This window comes from Phascolarctos cinereus, unplaced genomic scaffold, assembly GCF_003287225.1.
Source record: "Phascolarctos cinereus isolate Bilbo 61053 unplaced genomic scaffold, phaCin_HiC Scaffold_4;HRSCAF=312, whole genome shotgun sequence".
NCBI lineage: Eukaryota > Metazoa > Chordata > Mammalia > Diprotodontia > Phascolarctidae > Phascolarctos > Phascolarctos cinereus.
The window spans coordinates 280176773-280199888 of NW_027555847.1; the positions used below are offsets into that span (position 1 = coordinate 280176773).

Genomic DNA, 23116 nt, shown 5'->3' on the forward strand with positions numbered 1-23116 from the left:
AGAACTGTCTGTTCATATCCTTTGACCATTTATCAATTGGGGAATGGCTTGTATTCTTATAAATTTGTCATAATTCTCTATATATTTTAGAGATGAGGCCTTTATCAGAGAGACTGGTTGTAAAAATTCTTTCCCAATTTTCTACCTTCCTTCTAATCTTAGTTGCATTGGCTTTGTTTGTGCAAAAACTTTTCAATTTAATGTAATCAAAATTATCCATTTTGCTTTTCATAATGTTCTCTATCTCCTGTTTGGTCATGAATTCTTCTGTTCTCCATAGATCTGATAGGTAAACTATTCCTTGTTCTCCCAGTTTACTTATGGTATCAGCCTTTATATCTAAGTCTGAACCCATTTTGACTTTATTTTGGTATATGGTGTGAGATTTGGGTCTATGCCTATTTTCTGCCATACTCTTTTCCAGTTTTCCCAGCAGTTTTTTTCAAAGAGTGGGTTCTTATCCCAGAAGCTGGGGTCTTTGGGTTTATCAAATAATAGATTACTATAGTCATTGACTACTGTGTCTTGCATATTTAACCTATTCCACTGATCCACCTCCCTATTTCTTAGCCAGTACCAAGCAGTTTTGATGATTGCTGCTTTATAATACAATTTAAGATCTGGAATTGCTAGGCCACCTTCCCCTGCATTTCTTTTCATTAGTTCCTTTGATATTCTGGACCTTTTGTTTTTCCAAATGAATCTTGTTATTATTTTTTCTAACTCTATAAAATAATTTTTGGTAGTTTGATTGGTATGGCACTGAATAAGTAAATTAGCTTAGGTAGGATTGTCATTTTTATTATATTAGCTCGGCCTACCCATGAGCAACTGATGTTTTTCCAATTATTTAGATCTGATTTTATTTGTGTGAAAAGTGTTTTGTAATTGTGTTCATAGAGTTCCTGGGTTTGTTTCAGGAGGTAGACTCCTAAATATTTTATAATGTCTACAGTAAGTTTAAATGGGATTTCTCTTTCTATCTCTTGCTGTTGGGCTTTGTTGGTAATATATAGAAATGCTGATGATTTATATGGGTTTATTTTATAGCCTGCAACTTTGCTAAAGTTGTTTATTATTTCAAGTAGTTTTTTACTTGATTCTCTAGGATTCTCTAAGTATATCATCATGTCATCTGCAAAGAGTGATAGCTTTGTTTCTTCTTTGCCTATTCTAATGCCTTCAATTTCTTTTTCTTCTCTTATTGCTAAAGCTAAGGTTTCCAGTACAATATTGAATAACAGTGGTGATAATGGACATCCTTGTTTCACCCCCGATCTTATTGGAAATGCTTCTAGCCTGTCCCCATTACATATAATGCTTGCTGAAGGTTTTAGATAATGCTATTTATTATTTTAAGGAAGACTCCATTTATACCTATGCTTTCTAGTGTTTTTAATAGGAATGGGTGTTGTATTTTATCAAAAGCTTTTTCTGCATCTATTGAGATGATCATGTGGTTTCTGTTGGTTTTGTTGTTGATATGCTCAATGATGCTGATAGTTTTCCTAATATTGAACCAACCCTGCATTCCTGGTATAAATCCTACCTGGTCATAGTGTATTATTCTTGTGATAAGTTGCTGCAATCTACTTGCTAGTATTTTGTTTAAAATTTTTGCATCTATATTCATTAGAGAAATTGGTCTATAATTTTCTTTCTCTATTTTGACTCTTCCTGGTTTAGGTATCAACACCATATTTGTATCATAAAAAGAATTTGGTAAGACTCCTTCTTCACCTATTTTCCCAAATAGTCTATATAGTATTGGAATTAATTGTTCTTTAAATGTTTGATAGAATTGCATGTAAATCCATCTGGCCCTGGAGATTTTTTCCTAGGGAGTTCATCAATGGCTTGTTCAATTTCTTTTTCTGAGATGGGGTTATTTAAGTATTTTACTTCCTCTTCGGTTAATCTGGGCAATTTATATTTTTGTAAATATGTATCCATTTCACTAAGATTGTCAAATTTGTTGGCATATAGTTGGGCAAAATAATTCCTAATTATTGTTTTAATTTCCTCTTCCTTGGTGGTAGCTTCACCCTTTTCATTCTTGATACTAGTAATTTGGTTTTCTTCTTTCTTTTTTTAATTAAATTAACCAAAGGCTTATCTATTTTATTGGTTTTTTCATAAAACCAGCTCTTAGTTTTATTTATTAGTTCAATAGTTTTCTTAATTTCAATTTTATTAATTTTTCCTTTGGTTTTCAATATTTCTAATTTGGTGTTTAGTTGAGGATTTTTAATTTGTTCTTTTTCTATTTTTTTTAGTTGTATGCCCAATTCATTAATCTCTTTTTCTATTTTATTTATGTAAGCATTTAGAGATATAAAACTTCCCCTAAGAACTGCTTTCTCTGCATCCCATAGGTTTTGGTATGTTGTCTCATTATTGTCATTCTCTTGAATGAAATTATTGATTGTTTCTATGATTTGTTGTTTGACCCAATCATTTTTTAGGATTAGATTATTTAGTTTCCAATTATTTTTTAGTCTATCTTTCCATGGCCCTTTATTACATATAATTTTTATTGTGTCATGATCTGAAAAGGATGCATTTAATATTTCTGCCTTTCTGCATTGGATTGTGAGGTTTTTATGCCCTAGTACATGGTCAATTTTTGTGTATGTGCCATGTACTGCTGAGAAAAAAGTATATTCCTTTCTATCCCCATTCAGTTTTCTCCAGAGGTCTATCATACCTAACTTTTCTAATGTTCTATTCACCTCCTTAACTTCTTTTTGTTTATTTTGTGGTTAGACTTATCTAGTGCCAGAGGGGGAGGTTCAGGTCCCCCACTAGTATAGTTTTGCTGTCTATTTCTTCCTGTAACTCCCTGAACTTCTCCTGTAAGAATTTGGATGCTATACCTTTGGTGCATATATGTTTAGTAATGATATTACTTCATTGTCTATGGTACCTTTTAGCAGGATGTAGTTTCCTTCCTTATCTCTTTTGATTAGATCTATTTTTTTTTGCTTTGTCTGAGATCAGGATTGCTACCCCTGCTTTTTTCACTTCAGCTATAATATATTCTGCTCCAGCCTTTTACCTTTACCCTGTATGTGTCACTCTTTTTCAAATGTGTTTCCTGTAAACAACATATTGTAGGATTATGGTTTTTAATCCATTCTGCAATCCTTTCGTTTTATGAGATCATTCACATTCACAGTTATGATTACTATCTGTGTCTTTTTCTCCATCCTTTTTCCCCCATATTTTTTTTTCCTTTCCCCTTCTACTAGTGTTTTGCTTTTGACCACCGCCTCCTTCAGTCCCTTCCTCCTTTTATTATCCCTTTCCCTTTTCTTCCCCTTTAGTGTTACTGCTGCTTCCCTTCCTTCTTCCCCCCCCCCCCTTTTCTTTCCCCTTTTCCCTCCTACTGCCTATAGGGCAAGTTAGATTTCTATACTTAACTGATTGTATTATGCCCTTCTTGAGCCAAATATGATGAGAGTAAGGTTCAAACAATGCTCCGCCTCTCCCTTCTTTCCCTCTGCTGTAATAGGATTTTGTGTCTGTTCCTGTAATGTCAGGTGTTCCAGAGTTTTTTTTTTGGGGGGTGATATTTTCTGGGTTTTCAGAGGTTGATAGGGGAGAATGAGAGCGACTGCCTTTTCACTCTGCCATCTTGGCTCCTGGAAATGGAAGTCCTGTGAAGAGCTTTAAATAGTGCCCAGTAGAGAAATTTATATTTGATTCTAGAGATAACAGGTAGCTACTGAGTGTGGATGACATGATCAGACCTGGGTTTTAGGAAATTCACTTTGGCAGTTGTGCAGAGAGTTTGGATTGGAATGGGGAGAGACTTGAGGCAGGCAATCCAATTAGAAAGCTTTTGCAAATGAGAGACGATGAAGGCTTGAACTAGGGTGGTGACTGTGCAAATGTAGAGGTAGTTATTATGTTCTACAAATGGAGAGAACGTTGGCATCTGATCAGGTATGTGGGATGAGTGAGAGTGAGGAGTGAGGGTAACACTGGGGTTGTGAAGGAATAGGGAGTGACTAGAAAGATGGTGTTGCCCTCGAGAGGGATAGGGGAACTTTTGGGACTTTGTTTTCTTGTAGAATTTCAGAGCCTGGGAAGATGTCTTTATGTATCTGTTCAATTTGAAACTTTATGGATAATTACCTATTTTAGGTGAAGCATGTAATAGTTTTTGTCTTTCACCTTCTCTTCGAATAGTATACATGCCAAACTTATTAGATAAGTTTAGAGAATTATTTCTCTTCAAACAAGGATATTTCTTCCTTTGAACAGTTACAGGAATAAATGTTTTGAAAAATGTGGAAGTGTATTTATCACTATTGAAAAAAATGCAGTTTTAAGGTCATTTTGGAACTACAAGTTTTGGCCTGTCCTGGAACAGAACTAGTAACATGATTAATCATGTACAGCTCTACTTAGTGGTGTCTTTGTGGCACTAAACATTTTGTTAAAGAGTAGGGAGGATACTGAAGGAATTGTTTGGTTATGTGTTGTGTATGCAAAATTGCAATTTTTAAAAACTCTAAGGTTGATGTAGAGAAGTGCTCTCTAATGTAATAGTGCTTCTTCTGGGGAATTATTAACTCAATTAAGGTTTTGTTTTTACCAGATATAAGCAGTTCCTGCTCTTTTTCCCCTTCTTTTAAAAAAATCAGTGCTTTCCTAGTGGATTGTATTTTTTCCATAGGGGAGACTAGGGGGTCATGTTTCTGAAAAAGGATGCATCAAATAAATCCTAAGTGTAAGTGACTTGTTCTTTTAGGAAAAGATATGCCAATGATTAAAGAGGAAAGTATATACTCCTTTCTGTAAAATGATCATAAAATCATAAATGCACTTTATACATTGCTTACACAGGGGAGCCCATACTAAATAGTGTACATATAACACATAAAAAAAATTATAGTATTATAAATTTGGACCAGTGCTAATATATAAGGTATGATAAGCAAGTATAAAATATTTTTAGTTGCTGTCTTTGATTTTAAGAAGGACTTTGTTTTGGATGATTTGAATTTCTTGAAGTTGATGAAAGACTTAACACTAATAAATTTTTAGGTTTCTCCAAAGCCAGAGGCATTTATTATCATTACATTGTCATAAATGTATTTAAAAGAGCAAATGAGAGCATAAATTTTTATTGATATTTCATTTACATCACCAGAATTTCTCTCAGCGTTTCTCCCACCCCTTCTGAGAGCCATCCTATATAACAAATACTATTTTTAAGGAAAATAAAAGTGATGGTGTTTTTGCCACTGCAAAGTGGTTTTTAAAAGCAAACTCAGACTGGCATTTTCAGCTTTTTTGCTCTGCTTCCTCAGTTAATTCGGTATTTAAAAGTATGGCTCTTTTTTTAATTACACTGAAGGAACACTACCCCTGAAAAAATGTTTTTCAAGTTACTGTTTGAAATCCTTCACTTCTCCTTGGTTCTTCATCTGGTTCTTTATGTTATACCAAGAAATTTAGCGAGTTAGACCCAGGCTAATTTTAAATTGTGGACTTTATTCACATCCAAATCAAGCAGCCCCCATCAGGGTCGAGCTAGGGTTTATATAGAAAAAAGCATGGGAAAGAATGCGAGGAACATTGATGAGGTAATCCAAAGATGCAGGTGTCTTTGGGGCTATGGATGGGAAAGTACAGGGAGTATACAGGACAGGGAGGGGGATGGATCTTTGAAGTCTGGCAAGAGGAAGAGTTCTTGGGCTGGTCAAGGACACCCCTCTCCCTCTGTCTCGATGAGAGAATGCTCTGCAACAAGGGAAAGCTTTCTCACAACACAGGAACTTACTGAGGAATTGGGAGGCTTCCAGAGACATGATCTGAGGGCTGGGGCCTGAGCAGCCCAGCTCTGGGTAGCTGTACCAGGGAGAGAGATAAGGGTAATGCTGAGGCCCATGCATGAATAACTGCTAGGCACAGTGTCCTTGGGCTGGGGAATGGTTGTTAGAGACAGTGTTTCTGAGACTAGGGAGAAATTGGGGCACAAGCACAAGCACCCAAGCACCTCATTATTATGGATCAGAGATCACACAAACCAGACCAGGTGTCCTGGTCTCTGGTATAAACATAATTATCTAAAGCAATTATATTGCAAGCTTTCTTATCCATTTGCGTTGGAGGTACGGGCTATGCTGAGCTATGCGAGAGTACATTTCACTATTGTTTAGATTTAGGAGGAAAGAGGTCTGGGGCAAGATTAAGCACCAACTTTTGCTTTCCATGGCTTAAAGGGCCCTACTACCTAAATGGCAAAATAATGTTAAGGCTGTTCTTTGTAAGGTTTAGGCAGGCTATCCTGTATGAGGTGTCACTGCTACTAAAACTTTTTGGTACTTAGGACCTGTAAACTCTGATATGGTACTCCTTTTAGCAATGCAGAATGCAACCCAGCTGAGCCTTCTTATCTTGTGTGACTCTTCTCTGTGTTTCTCTGAGTCTTTCTTATGGAGTCTGCCTTGCATGCTAGGAGCCACCTTGTAGATCTCTGGCGGGTACAAACTTTAAGAAAGAAAGAAATCCTCTATCTTGGGAAGTTTATTTTTTTAAACAGCTAAATCATTTGGACGTAAATCTGATGAATATGGTGGATGATGAAGCAGGATAATATTTTTTATTTTTTAAAAAATAAAATAAAAATGTGAGTAGAGAACAGTCTTAATTACTGCCTTGTTGGCAACTCCAAAGGGTGGAATTAAAGAGGTGTGTTTAGGAATAGCAACCTCATTGGATGGAATCAGTGTTGTAACCTTTTGTTTCTTTTTGCCAGTTGCCCACCATTTCAGCATTTTTGTATTTCCAAATCTGTTAATCTTTCTTTCTGTCCTTTGGAAAAACTCTCCAACACGAATTCAATTTTCCTAATCTGCTAATGGAGTTTTAAAATTTTGCATGGAGAGCTCTCACTCCTGACCTATATTAATTTCTAATTTCTTGTTTTGAGCATCTGATTTCCCTTGGGAAACATTCTGGAATGTATCTTGTTCCATTATGTCTTGATTGATTTTCTTTTGGGTTTGTTGTAAAATAATTTTTTATTAATATTTCTATTATATCACCATAATTTCTCCCATCATTTCTCTCCCTCCTAGAGATCCATCTAAATAACAAATAATATTTTTGAAGAAAAATAAAAATTAGCAAGACTCATCTATGCATTGAAAAAGTCTGCAAATAAATGCAATGCTCTATTTTGAGAGAAATGATTATTTCTCTCCTATATTAATAACCAATTATTAAATTACAGCTAAGGTTTTACATTTCTGTTAACTCATTCAGAAATAGGCCTCTGTAGGGTTATTCAGCCGGCCTTTGAAGGACATTGCTGTTAGATGATTGCCCAAATGATCTGGGAACATGCTTTTCCATCTGGGATGGGACTCAGATGTCACAAACAGAATGCCGTTTAAGCTAGATCTTGCCCTTAGTCCTTTGGACCTTCCATTAGTTCTATTAGAATTTAGGGTGAACCAGCTTATGAATTGGAAAACCAACTGGCAAGGTTTGAGTAGAGAAGGATTCTTTGCCTAGATTGCTGTAGGCAGCTGAGTCTTAAGTTGTATACTTTGCAGGAGGAGCTGAAGACTTTTTGCCTACCTTCTCGTTTATGTCTACTCCCTCATTGATTATTAACCAGTCAGAGTTGATTTCCATCCTTAGGGACATACCTTTTTCCAAAGGGTTTTTAAACATTCAGTATTCTCTCTTCCCTTAGCCTCAGAACCTCCATCTGTAAAGTGAAGGTTGGACAAGGTGTTCTCAGAACTTCCCTTCTAGCACTAAATTCTTTGATTTCATGAAAATTGACTTGATGATCTATACAACATCTCCTTTGGTTTGTTATGTTGAAGTTGCTGGGGCAGGCTGAATTAGGTTTTGTTCAACAAGTCAACAGTGTAAAATGTCTGTGGTAAGATAGCATGCAGGCACATTGTGGGTTAAGCCCTGAGCTGCTCAGAATGAGTTTCCGTAGATGTTACCATAGGTCCCTTCCTGTGAAAAGGTAGGACTTTCTAACTGAATGCTTAATCTCATCTGTTTGATCTGGGTTGACAGAGGAGAGATGGCTGACTACTCTGCCTGAGTTCAAGATCAAGGAACGTTTTCAACAAAGCACTGAAATAGAGCATGGTTGCTGGTCAGCTCTTTGTTGTTAAGAAGAAGGCTGGTGCATGATTCTCCCCTTTGCCAAACACTTTCTTTAAAACTATCTTATTTTGTCAGGAAAGGCACATTTATTAAGTACCTGCTATGTGGCAGGTACTGTGCTAAGTACTAGGGATACAAAGAAAGGTAAAAAATATTCTCCGCCCTCAAGGAGTTTAGTTTAATGGGGGAGACAGATATTCTAACAACTGTACAAATAAGGTTTATGTAAAATAAATTGGAAATAAGCAACAGTAGAATTAGGGGGGATTGGGGAAAGGTCCTGAAGTGTCATTACATTTGCATGTCATAGATTGGTACCCCCCAGCCCCTTAGATTCCCCTTCTTTGCTACTACAGTAGAGCTACTATAAATAATTTGAAAATATGGGTCCTTTTCCTCTTTCTTTGATCTCCTTGGAGTATAACAGTAGTATTGTTGGGCAGTTTTCAGAAGAATCTCTTCCTTCCTTCCTTCCTTCCTTCCTTCCACAATAGAGGTTAAGTGGCTTGCCCAGGGTCACACAGCTAGTAAGTGTCATGTGTCTGAGGCCAGATTTGAACTCAGGGAAGGATCCTTTTTTTATGTATTTATTTTTGCAAACAGTTTAGTTGAAATTGGGACTGATTTTTCTTTGAATATTGATAGAATTTCACTTGCAAATTTATCTAGTCTTGGAGTTTTTTCCTTTGTGAGTTCATTTATGGCTTATTTGTTGATTTTTTCCCCTGATATTGGGTTGTTTAATTTATTTGTTCTGGTATTTTATATTTTTGTCAATATTAATGTAAGTTATTGGTTTTGTTGGCATATAATAGGGAAAATATGGAACTTACATTCTAATGGAGGAGAAAAGTATATATAAAATGTACACAGCATAAAAATGAAGAAATTGGTATTTGGCAAGTAAGACATCATTGATAACTTTGGAAGGAGCAGCTTCAGTCAAGTAATGAGGACAGAAGTCACATTGCAAAGTGCTGAAAAGTGAGGAAGCGGAGGCAGTGAGTGTTAAGCAGCTTTTTCACAGAGTCTAGTTAAGAAAGGGAGGGGAAAAGAAAAGAAATATGGCAGTAATTTGAAGGGATGATAGAGTCTATTAAAAGTTTTTTTAAGTGAGTATACTTTGTAGCCATTCTATAGCTTTGAATGACAGAATTTGTACAGCTTGGTTAGATTTGGTTGAACCAATATTGTACTGATTGATCATTGTATGTAACATTCATAAATATTATGGCATAGTTCTATATAGATATTCATTTTCTCAAAGTTATTGTGAGTATCTTTGAAGTTAGAGAATGGGCAGACTTTTTTGGAAGCAATAGGTCACAGTAGACTTTTTTATGCTACAATTTTTAATGTTTCTGCCCTTTGCTTTTCACCAATAGAAGATTGGAATACGTATTTTAGGCTAGTATATACACTGAGCTCTTTTGTGGCATCAGTTTACTGTTACAGTGATGTGCAGCTTAACTGGAACAAAATAAAATAATTAAGTTTACTGACCCATTCCACAAACCTTAGAAGTTCTCACATCTTTAGAAAACTTTTGATATGCATTATCTTTTGCTGCAGTCACTTATTTTGTACTATTTAGCATTGCGTTCACAGGCTTTGTACGCATATTTATTTTTTGTTTATGAAACCACACTTTTATCATGTTGCACATTTAGTACGTGTTTGAATAGTACATATTTTCCAAATCTTGCCATGTTTATTTCCCATGGGTTTTCAGTGGAGATTAAATCAGGTGAGTTTCCACACTGTAATGTATATTAATCTCTTTATTTTGGGTGAAGTTCAGAATCTTTTGTGACATTTGGTATTGTGGAAGGTTGTGTTGCAGGTATTCCATCTTGGAATTTCTGTAATTCTGGAACAGTTCTGCTTCTCAGTATATTAGAATATTTTATTGGAGTGCCTCATTCCTTCAGTTGAGACAGCACTTTCAGGTCTACTAGATATGGGAAATTATCTAAAACATTTTCTTTTTTGAGGGTAGAGTGCAATCTTATGATCTGATGAAGATGCCTAGGTCTTACCGGTTCACCTGGATTTTTTCTAACAGTGATTGTAATATAGGCCCAAATGAAAAAGTGAGTGTCATTAATAATTACCTTTTCCAAATCTTTAGTATTTCAGTCTTTCTGATCTCTTGCCCATGACAGGTGTTTTCCCCAAAGCTTAAAAAAATGTTCTTTCCCCTGTTCTTCTAACCTTAGGAAGCCTAAATCAGATTTTAGAGGAATCTGTAACGATATCTATAGTTATGAGGTCCCTCAGAAAGTCATTGTCTTTTTTTTTATAGCAAGAGTTGATAAATTCTTGGCCTCCCCCCCTATATTTATTTTACAGTGCTAATTGTTTTGTTGTGGGCAGAAAGGACCTTTGAAACTCTGAGCTTCAATTTACCAACATCTACTGAAAAACCTATAACAGTCACTGAAGTGTGCTCTTTAAGAACTACAACTTTTGCATGTTTGATTTGCGTAGTAGCTATTTTTTAAAATCATGGAATTAAAAACGTTCAAAGAGTAATGAAACAGATGTGTGACATAAAGGTTGGTTGGTAGGTTTTTTTCCTTCAGTCTTGAAGAGGACCAAAATGATATTACTATGTTGGAGTCAAGGTACAGCGTGTCTGACTGTGGCTGATTAGACAGACAGGGAGTGTAGGAGTTACTTGGGACAAGCAATCTAAGTGTACTTCTACTGATGCTGAGCTGATGCAAAATGTTTCACCTCAGCCAGATGGAATTGAACTGGTTTCAACATTAAGTCAGTTCTCTGTCAGTTGCTCTACCACAGGTTGGGTACAAATAGTCCACATGAACATTTGGAGCAGAAATATCACTAAATTTATGCATCTCATGTTTCTTTTGTCCTACTACAGTTCTGTGTTGCTAATAGAGCACAGTGTCTTCTTTGATGCAGGCACATCACACTCCATGGTCCTTTGTCAGTGTCTCCCATGTCACACAATCATTTCCAAAGTTTTGCAGAGAGACCTTGAGAGTCTCTTGTATCACTTCTTTTGACCTTCACGTAAGCACTTGCCTTGTGTGAGTTTTCTGTAAAATAGTCTTTCAGGCAAACCAACATTTGGCATTTGAGCAGCATGGCCAGCCCATAGGAGTTGCACTCTCTGCAGTAGAGTTCAAATGCTTGGCAGTTTAGCTGGAGAAAGTACCTCAATGTCTGGTACCTTATCTTGCCAGGTGATCTTAATAATTTTCATAAGACAATTCAAATGGAATTGATTCATTTTCCTAGCGTGTTGCTGGTATCCTGTCTAGCTTTCACAGGCATCCAGCAATGAGGTCAGCACAGTGGCTCTGTAGATCTTCAGTTGGTGGGCAGTCTAAAACCTCTTCTCTTCCACACTTTCTTTCGGAGCCTCTCAAACACTGGGCTGGCAGTGTGTGTATTAAGCTCACCACCTATGTGTACATCCCTGGAAAGTATACTGCTAAAGTAAGTGAACTTATCCACAACATTCCACATTTTTCCATTTGCTCTTCCATGTATGGATGGTGTGGTGCTTACTGGTGAAGAACCTGTTTTCTTGGTGTTAATTGTTAGGCCAAAATTAGCACAAGCAGCAGAGAATCAATCCATACTTTGTTGCTTCTCTGCCTCAGAAGCTGCATTGAGTGCACAATCATCTGTGAACCAAAATAATCTTGTACCAACTCTCCCTCCACTTCAGTCTTGGCTTGCAGCCTTTTCAAGTTACATAATTTACTCTAGTTGTGGTAGCTATTCTTGATGCTGTTTTCGTCCTTGCTGAAGGCGTCTGACAATATAAAGACCAGTACTCAACTGACAGAACTGACTTAGTGTTGAAACCAGTTTAATTCATTTTCATCTGGTTGAGGTGAAACATTTTGTGTCAGCTCAAGTCAGTAGAAGTACACTTAGATTGCTTGTCCTAAATAACTCCTACACTCCCTGTATATTTTTGCTTAGCTCATCGTTGAGGAGATGTCACAAGACATATATTAAAGAAGATTGAGATACAGATTTCTCCTCCTTCCCCCTAACAGATGTACAGATTACAAATGGCCTTTTTCTGTGTTAAAGGCAAATGAGGTTTGCTGTTTGTCCAGTAGTTCTGTTCTGTTTTTTGCCCCAGTTTCTGGCTTTCTTTTTCTTTGGAGTATCTGCTGTTCTATTACTTGTAATCTTAATGGCTACCTTTACTTTTCTTCACTTTGTTTTTCTCATAATTGAGATAAATATCACTTTTTCCCTTAGCAAGTATTCTAAGTGGTCTTTTAATGGATTATTGAATTACTATTATTTTAAAAAAGTTAGAGTCTAATAATATAAGTGATATGGGGTGGGAGGAGGAGCAAGTAAAAATGGCTTCTGGGTTTAGAGCTATCTTGGAAGTTTTCAATGCCTTCTTTGCTTTTAAGTATTGTGTATGCCAAGGCTTATGCTTCCTAGTCATATTCTTCTTGGAATATGATGCTAATTAATGACAATATATTATAATATAAAGCCAAATATAAACTGTTTGGATGACCAAATGATTTGTGTTTATCCATACCACTGTTGCTTTTATTTACGTGGGTAGTTAATAGTGTGCTGAATTTTGTGGTTGATAGTTGATCTTGTTCAGGGATGTCAAGAGGCAGTTTTTATATTCTTTGTAACTATATACTAGAAGCAGTTTTAATTAAAAATTTTTTTTCTGTTTGTTTTTAGTAATTCATTCCAAGAAGCCTTCCATAGGACTCCAGACTATGAAATATTAGGTTAATACTTGATGTGTTACATCTAGTTTGGGAATCTCCTAATAATTAAATCCTGAATGCTTGAGGCCTTTTGCTGTGTGTTATAATTATCATAAAAAGTAATTCCAACTGTGGTAATTATTTTATATTGTGAACTGGTGTGCATAAACTTTTTTTTTTTTTGCACCTCCTGCCAGCTTTTTCTATTTTCCAAATTCCTCTTGATATTAAAGGGCTGTGGAATTTGATCAGACATTTAAGGGAAAAAAATGTTTAAACAGAAAAATAATAATTTTTGTGCACTTTATTTTATTGCAGGCCCAGCTTTCAATATTGCAAGAAAAAATAGACCATTTAGAACGTTTGCTCGCAGAAAATAATGAAATAATTTCAAATATTAGAGACTCTGTCATCAATTTGAGTGAATCTGTGAAGGATGATCAGAAAAACCCACACAGTAATAATAATGTCAGTCAAGGATCCATCTCTGATCTTATGCCATCTGTTCTAACACCTTTCCTGAATGAACCTGAAGACTGTTCATTTGCTTCAGAAAGTGGAAATCAGAATTCAGATGTACAGGTAATATGCATGTGTAAATAAGTCTTGTTGCTGTCTTCTGTGCTTTTTCAGAACTTCTCAGCTCTGTTACTGTTTGGCATCAGTCCTATTTTTCTCCTCTTTACCCCCAAAATGATACTCTTCTGAGTTTGTTTTCACATCTTATGTTTTTTAGTGAAGTCCCTTTTATGTAAGTGTTACTGAAGTATTTTGGAATATTTGAAAACAACAACACCAGCAAATTGTCTGGATGTTTATGTTTTTGCCTTCTTTTTAAAGGTATCTTACTTTTAAGATTGGCTATTTTGTATTTTGGTACAAATCATCATTCCAGATCTTTGAATTTTCTGCATATATTTTACATTTTAGTTAATGATTTTTACTTTTTGTTTTAACATGGTTTTAATTGTGCAAAAATACGTTAATTAGGGTTTTCTTTTTTTGGTCTCATGTATTAGTAGAATGATGAAAAATTAATGTGAATATATGGTGAAATCATACATATACCAATTTGAAATTTTTTCCATATGAATTTTCCTTATGAATTTTTCCATATGGTAGATTGTATTGAACTTATGACTTCACAGGTTCAGTGAAAAAAAGAAACAGATTATATTGGAAGCTTAAAATATATTTCAATACTGAAACCTAAATTCAGTTGTTGAATCATAATCCCACCAATGTGTAAATATCACAACTATTCAATACCTAATCATCCAGTGATTCGTTTTATTTGTCCTTAAATTGGAAGTAGAAATCTAACAAATGTACTGAATATACTGCTAATCTTTAGTATCTGTGTTACTATTGTGCTTTTTTTTATCTATCCATTTTAAAAAATTTTAACTATATGATTGTCCCACCTCCTTATCTGCTTTTACATGTCCTTAATCTCTTTCATGCCACTACTTATATGAAAGTCATTTTTAGTAAGGTGCTGCAGCCTCCTTATGCCCAACACATATTTCCATTGCTTTTTGGGTTATTTGTTGTAATTCTTTTTTTCTTAATTAAAAATTTTCTTTTATAAGGTTCTGGAGTGGTTTTCTTCTCTAGCTCATTTTACAGATGAGGAAATTGAGGCAAACAGGGTTAAGCAATTTGCCCAGGGTCACACAGCTGGTAAGTGTCTGAGGCCAGATTTGAACTCAGGAAGATGAATCTTCTCAACTGCAGGCCTGGCAGTATCCACTGCACCATCTAGCTGACCCTTTTGTAATTCTTATGAGATTTAATGTGTTTATTCATAGTCTTAAAGTATTGCTCAAAAATATAGCTGTTAAAACATGGGCTTTTGAGGTAGCAAGTAGTTCAGGATCATTGAAAGCACTGTGAAATTTCCTAAAACATCTCTTTCTACTCAGTTCTGGACCCACCTAATTTATCTTTTTATAGGTCCTATATTAGATAGAGGTGTTGCCCAGTAAGTCATTGGACCTCCCATCGAGTTTCATGTCATAGTCTGAAGAAATGTTTTTATCTTCCCCCCTGTCTCTCTAAGTAAATGGTTAAATCAGTCTCTTGCATTGTTACATTATGTATAATCCTTAGTACTATGGAGGCGGTTTTGTAATGGGTGGTAATTAGTACCATATGATCTGACGTAGGAACATTTGTTTGTGCTTTGAACAGGGCCTCTTCCATGATGATGGTGAATTTGAAAGAAATTATAATATGCAAAAGCTCACAATCATATTAAATCAGATGTATTTGATTTTTTATCTAGCTTGCTGTTAGTTTACAGTGAATTTTAATAAGAAAGGTAACTTGAGCAAGTCCTTTTAACCTCTGGGCCTTAGTCTTCTTGTGAGTAGGAGGTTGGGTTCAACCTTGAAGGTCACTTCCGGCTCTAAATATTTGATCTCATAATCAAGATGAAAACTTTTATTCTGTACTTAATAAACATCAAATACAATTAATACCTCCACATAAAAATAGAATCGGAAAGAAAAAGTTGTATGTGAAACCACAAATCTATATTATGAGCAGCTTGCTTTTCCTTTTCAGTGTATAATGAATTCAGCATGTTTCTTTCAATGTTCTGCTTGTCTGTCTTTTAAAAGAGAAGCTTTAAAAAATAGGTAGGGAGTTTTAATGTATGTAGGTAACTTCTTTCAAAATAGTTACCTATGACAGTTAGTATTTAGCTGCATAAGGATAAGTTGATTTACTTACTCAAGTATCTATTAGTAGTTGGTTTCATGAATGATGCACCTGGGAATGTTTATCACTTGTTGGCCAAACTTCTGGTAATAAGCCTTTCCAAACTAAGGCTGGTCTTTGGACAACAGATATCTATGGTCCTTTGCAAGAGTGCCCACTTTGGTGGGAGACCTTGGGCTAGCCTTCAAGAATCTTGGATTGCAGTGAGAAAAAAGGTAGTGATGGGATAAAATCATATGTATTGAATTATCTAATGCTTGTTATCTTTTAGAATATTTTGCTTTTTTATTTTTTTCTTACAAGATTAGGTGAATAATATTCTTGAATAATGTTTTTACACTAGGTGAAAATCACATTGAGCTTTTTTTTTTTTAATTTTTAGATGTTGAATGTTTATAGCCTTCTTCCATTTGACAATCCAGATGGAGGAGTTTGGAAGCAAGGATTTGACATTACATATGAAAATAATGAGTGGGACAGTGAGCCTCTTCAAGTATTTGTTGTGCCTCATTCACATAATGACCCAGGTAAAATTTTCACGTTAAAAATGTGATAAGATTATATAATTTTTAGTTGTTGAAACATTTAAAAGTGTTGACATTCTGAATGAAAAATCCGTGTTATACCTTTCTTCTTGAAATTCTCAAACACTAATTCTTAAGTATTTCAATTTGGATGAGATAATATTAAATGAAAATATTAGATGAAAAAAATCACTAAATTAAAAAGCTGACAGATTTTGATGATACTTTAATTTCTTTAAATTAAATTTATTTCTTTTGTTATATTTTAAGTGATGATCTATCTCCTTCCTTCTCCCTCCTAACCTCGCACTAAAGAAGGCCACCATTTTGGATTTAGAAATATATGTAAAGCCATATTATGCATACTTCTGTTTGTCAGTTTTTTCTCTGGAGGTGGATAGCATCTTCCTTCATGGTCCTTTATAGTTGACTTGAGTATTCATAGTACTCAGAATAATTTAACAACATTGTTCTTATTGTAGACAACATTCTCTTGGTTCTGCTCACTTCACTTCTCATTATTTCATGCAGGTCTTTCCATGTTTTTCTAAAATCAAACAGCTCATCATTTCTTATAGCACACTAGCGTTCCATCACAATCATATACCACGATTTGTTTAGCCATCCCTCAATTGATGGGCATCCCCTCAATTTCCAGTTCTATGCCACCACAAATATAAATATTTTAGAATATAAATAAGTTCTTTTCCTTTTTTCCTGGTCACCTTGGGAAACAGACCTAATAATGGTATTGTGGAGTCAAAGGGCATAAACAGTTTTGTAACTCTTGGCATAATTCCAGATTTTTCTCTAAAATGGTTAGATCAGTTCACAATTCCGCCAACAGTGAATTAATGTCTCAGTTTTTCTACATCTCCTCCAACATTTGTCACTTATCCCTTCTATCATTTTAGCCAATCTCATAGCTGTTAGATATCTCAAAATTGTTTTAATTTGTATTTCTCTAATCAATGATTTAGAGCTATATATAGTTTTGATTTCTTCATTGAAAAGCTGCCTCTTTATGTCCCTGGACCATTTATCAATTAGGGAATAACTCATATTCTTAGAAATTTGACAAAGATCTCTATATGTTTGAGATGTGAGACCTTTATCTGAGAAACTATATAAAAATTTTCCCCAATTTTCTGCTTTCCTTCTAATCTTGCCTATATTGATTTTATTTGTACAACACCTTTTAAATTTAATGTAATCAAAATTATCCATTTTACATCTCACAATGCTTGCAATCTCTTGTTTTATAAATTGTTCTTTCTTTAAGTCTGATGGATAATGTGTTCCATATTCTTCTAGTTTTCTTATGATATCTACCTTTATATCGAGGTCATGTAGCCATTTTGACTTTATCATAGTAAATGGCATCTGCCAGATGCTTTCCAGTTTTCCCAACAATTTTTGCCAAATAGCATATTCTTATCCCCAGTGCTTAAATCTTTACATTTGTTAAATGCAAGTTCTGATAATCATTTATTACTGTGTATTGTATGTCTACTCTGTTCCACTGATCACTTTTCTAGCTTTGATAAAATTACTGCCTTATATTATAGTTTAAAATCTGGTACTGCTAAACCTATTTTCTTTATATATTTTTTCATTATTCCTTTGATATTCTTGATCTTTTCTTCCAAATGAATTTTGTTATTATTTTTTTCTTGCTCAATAAAATAAATTTTTGGTAATTTAATGGGAACAGCATTGAATAAGTAGATTAGTTTAGGTAGAATTGTCGTTTTTATTATATTGGCTCTGCCTACCCATGAACAATTAATATTTCTCCAGTTATTTCAATTTGACTTTGTTTATATTAAAAATGTTTTATAATTATGTTCATGTAGTTCCTGGGTTTGTTTTGGTAGGTATACTCCAAGGTATTTTATATTGTCCACAGTTATTTTAAATGGGGTATCTCCTACTGCATGGTTTTGGTGATATATAGAAATACTGATGATTTATGTGAGTTTGTTTTATGTCCTGCTAGTTAGCTAAAATTATTGTTTCCACTAACTTTTTAGTTACATCTTTGGTATTTTCCAAGTAGGTCATCAGATTGTCTGCAAAGAGGTAGTTTTATTACCTCATGCCCAATCTGATTCCTTCTATTTTCTTTTCTTACTTTAGTGGTATTGCTAGCATTTCTAATACAATATTGAATGAAGCTGGTGAATAAACAGTCATCCTTGTTTCACTCCAGATCTTACTGGGAAGACTTCTAGCTTATCCCTATTACGAATATTGCTTACTGATGGCTTTAGGTGGATGCTTATCATTTTAAGGAAAAATCCCTTTATACCTATGCTTTGAAGTGTTTTTAACAGGAATGAATGTTGTATTTTATCAAAAGCTTTTTCTTCATCTATTGATGACATAATCATATGATTTTTGTTACTTTTGTTATTGATATAATCAGTTATGTTAATAGTTTTCCTTATGTTAAAGCGTCCTTGTACTCCTGGTATAAATCCCACTTGGTCATCATGTGTGTAATCTTTGTGATATATTGTTGTAGTCTTCTGGCTAGTATTTTATTTCGACTTTCTACATCCATATTGTCATATTCGTACTCATATGAAATTGATCTACAATTTTCTTTCTCAGTTTTTGCTTTTCCTGGTTTGAGTATCAGTACTATATATTTCATAAATGGAGTTTGGTAGGACTCCATCTTTGCCTATTATTCCAAATGATTTAATATTGGAATTAGTTGATCTTTAAATGTTTGGTAGAATTCACTTGTAAATTATGCAGTTCTGCTGCTTTTTTTTTCTTAGGAAGATCATTTATGTCCTGTTCATTTTCTTTTTCTATAATAGGTTTATCTAGTTATTCTATTTCTTCTGTTAGTTTAGGCAGTTAATATTTTTGTAAATATTCTTCCATTTCGCTTAAATTGTTAAATTTATTGGCATATAATTGGGCAAAGTAACTCCTTTATAATTGCTTTGATTTCATCTTCATTAGTGATATATTCATTCACCATTTTCATTTTTGATACTAGGACTTGGTTTTCTCTTTTAAAAATCTCATTAACTAATGGTTTATTTGTTTTGTTTTGTTTTTATAAAACCAACTTCTAGTTTTATTTATTAATTCAGTGGTTTTCTTGTATTCAGTTTTATTCATTTTACCTTTAATTTCTAGGATTTCCAATTTGCTGTTTAATTGGGGATTTTTAATTTATTCTTTTTCTATTTTTTAAATTGCAAACACAGTTATATTCTTCCTTTGTTTTATTGATGTAAGCATTTAGAGATATAAATTTTCCTTTGATTACTGCTTTTGCTGCATCCCATAGGTTTTGATATATTGTTTCATTATTATTATCCTCTTTAGTGAAATTATTGTTTCTGTGACTTGTTCTTTAACTCACTCATTTCCTTAAGATGAGATTACTTAGTCTCCGGTCAATTGTAAATCAGTGTTTCTGTGTTCCGTGGTCCCTTTTGAATGTGATTTTTTATTGCATCATGTTCTGAAAAGGTTGCATTTAACATTTATGCTTTTCTGTATTTTGTTATAAAGTTTTTATGCCCTAATAGATTGTCAGTTTCTCTAAAAGTACTGTGGACTACTGAGAAAAAGGTGTATTCCTTTCTATTCCCATTCAGTTTTTTTTCTCCAGATATTTGTCATATGTATCTTAACTAAGAATCTACTAATCTCCTTGACTTCTTTCCTATTTTTTTTTTTTAGATTCATCTAGTTCTGAGAGGGGAAGATTTAGTCCTTTACTATTATAGTTTTGCTGTCTCTATCTGTAATTAATTTTGCTTTTGCTTTAAAAATTTAGATGCTGTGCTCTTTGTTGCATATAGATTTAGTGTTGCTATTATTTCATTATCTGTTATTCTATGTTAATCTATGTTCATTATCTAACTTTGATCATAATATAATTTTCCTGTTTATCTTTTAGTTAAATCTCTTTTTAACTTTGTCTGAGTTCATGACAGCTGCCCTTGCTTTTTTTTTTGTATCAGCTGAAGCATAATAAATTGTACTGCAGCACTTTATTTTTATTCTATGTGTATCTCACATTTTTAAACATGTTTATTGTAAACAATATATTTTGGGAAACTGTTTTTAATCCATTTTGCTATCATTTCCGTTTTATGAGTGAGTTCATCCCATTCACATTCAATGTTATAATTACTAGTTATGCATTTGCCTTCATCCTGTTTTTTTGTCACTATACTTCTCTCTCTCTCTTTTTACCCTATCTCTCCTCAAACATTTAATTGACTTCTTGTTTTTTTAATATATTTTTTTTAAGTTTTGGAATGAAACAAGCATTTCTATAACATGGTAAAATAAAAAGATGATTGCACATGAAACTGCAAATCTGTTATTTACAACTTGCTGTTTTTTTTTTAGTTTAAATTTTTATTTTTTTAGGCAGTTGGGGTTAAGTGACTTGCCCAAGGTCACACAGCTAGTAAGTATCAAGTGTTTGGTCTGAGGCTGGATTTGAACTTAGGTCCTCCTGACTTCAGGGCCGGTACTCTATCCACTGAGCCACCTAGCTGCCCCTACAGCTTGCTATTTTAAATATATAATAAGGTTACCATGTAAATTCCGCGCCTCCCCCCCCCCCCCGGTTACTCTTAGACAAAAATACATACACGTGTGTGTATTTATCTGTATCTGTCATTCTATAAATCTATACGTTTCTCTTTTGGCCAGAGACCAGAGGGTCTTCCCCTCCCAGTTTTTTGTTTGGTTTGTTTTTTTGTTCTTTTTTTTGGATTAAAGGGGCCATCTGTTGGCTCACTTCTTATTTTACCATGTTATAGGAATGCTTAGATTAAATTGCTTAGAAATAAGAAATGCCAAAGAAGGATAAGAATAAAGGTAGCCTTCAAAGAAATATAGGCTGGTACAGTGGTAAGAGTGAAGAATACAAGGTTCATAAAGACTGTCTACCTTTGGCATTTCTTATTTCTAAGCCTGCTTACATCCACCATGTACCTTTCTATTGGTGTTGCTTATGTCTTAATTTTTGAAGACTATAGTATTTCATTATTTGCTGCTATATAATACTGGCAGAATATTGGCATTAAATAGATGGGCCACAAGTGTCGGGTTGAATTTTGGAATTATTAAAAGGAATTTATAATTTCTGAAACATAATCCAGCTCATTCTCTTACTCTGGTGTAAATCAGGTGCAATTTAATCTCTATTCATACTAGCTGTCCAAGAGTGTGTGTGTATATGTGTGGAGGAGGCAGCTAGGTGGTGCAGTGAATAGAGTACTGGTCCTGTAGTCAGGAGGACCTGAGTTCAAATTCAGTCACAGACACTTGACACTTACTAGCTGTGTGACCCTGGGCAAGTCACTTAACCCCATTGCCTAGCCAAAAAGGAAAAAAAAATATTTCGTGTGTGTGTGCGCGCATGCACATGCACATACACATGTATGGTATGAACATATATAAAATTGTGAGTACTAATTAATACAGGTGGAGAAGTTCATTAAGTTGTCCATTTCATTACGTGTCCTAATCTGAACAATAGCCATTCTTCATCCATTTGGTTTTTCCTGTGCAGATGATTAAGCCAAATTCTTTTGAGGGGATATAGATCCTTTTCCAGGAAGCTCGGGAATGTTCTCAGGTTTAATGAAATCAGGACAACAGTATCCACAAACAGCATCTAGAGGACCACCTTAGCATTTGTAGGAAAGCATTTTTCAACTTAGAAATTGCTCTGGATCTCCTCTATGACAGTGGTAAATGGTTTGGTGAGCATATTTCTCCCTCTTTTGTGTATTGTTTGGTATTAATAGTTTGAAGGTCATTGAACAAATTTATCTGTATTATCTTGTAAAGAATCTTGTGTAATTTTGATATATTTTTGGAAATAAGTCTTTTTAATTCCATTTCGTTTCAACAAATTACTCTGTGCCTTTTTAAACAATATAGTTAGCCCACAAAAAAACCAGAATGAAGTATTGTGTTATCTTAAATCTTTCAAGTAGTTGTAATGATGTAAAGATTGTGGAATAGAGCTGCTTCCACATAACTACCAAATTGATATTCTTAAAGCAGATTTAACCATGCCAGGATCAAAAAGCTGCAGTGACTCTTGCTTCCGGGTAACACAAACTTTTCTGCCTTTCAAATCTGCTAGAGTCTACTTTTCTGACTTATTGTCATTCTTCCTAGTTTGTCTCTTTTGCCTTGAGTCTCTTCCCATTCCAATCTACCCTCCTTATAGATTCCCAAGTGATATTCCTAAAATATACGGCTGACCATGTCACTTCCACTTTATTCAATGGCTTTCTATTACCTCTAGGATAAATGTAGACTCTGCTGTTTGACATTTAAAGCCCTTCACAGCCTAGCTTTTTATGTATTACTTCTACCCCATCTTCACCCTACATGTCCTGTATCTAAGCCACACTGTCCTTTCTTGCAGTTCCTTACACAAGACTTCCCATTTCCCATCTCTGTGCCTTTACATAGGCTGTCTTCCATGCCTAGAATATAATCCCTTCTCATCACCATTTAGGCTCCCTAGTTTTCCTCAAAGTTCAATTCAGGTACCACCTTCAATGTGATACCTTTTACTGATCCTTTCCAGCTGTTCATTGCCAAAGTTATTTCATATTTATTTTTAAATCTCTTTATGCATGTTGTTTCCCCCTGTAGAATGCAAGCTGTTTGAGGTCAGGGACTTTTTCTTTTTTGTCTTTGTATACCTAGCAGAAGTGCCTGTTGTGTTTCATAAGTATTTGTTGATGGATATGAAATCCAGATTTCCACATTATGTTAAAAGACCTTTAGCACTGCTACCTTTTCATCTAAGTTTTGGCCATCCTTCGCTATTCTGCAAAATAGTTTATAAAGTCAAAAGATCTGCTTATTTTCTTTCACCTTTATGTTCTGATTTTTGACATTTTTACCTTTACAAAAGTATCCTTTGGGATGCTGTATGTTGTAGTGGAAAAGAGCGCCAGATTT

The 23116-nt window shown here is 34.5% G+C and overlaps 1 protein-coding gene across 1 annotated transcript in view; it reads left to right on the forward strand.

The window, feature by feature from the left end:
- MAN2A1 (mannosidase alpha class 2A member 1) overlaps positions 1 to 23116 on the forward strand; it is a 205063-nt gene that overhangs the window by 27092 nt on the left and 154855 nt on the right. The window contains exons 2-3 of the mRNA XM_020968826.2: positions 13209 to 13472; positions 15997 to 16141. Coding sequence (XP_020824485.1) covers positions 13209 to 13472; positions 15997 to 16141 — 409 coding nt within the window. The remainder of the gene's footprint in view (positions 1 to 13208; positions 13473 to 15996; positions 16142 to 23116) is intronic.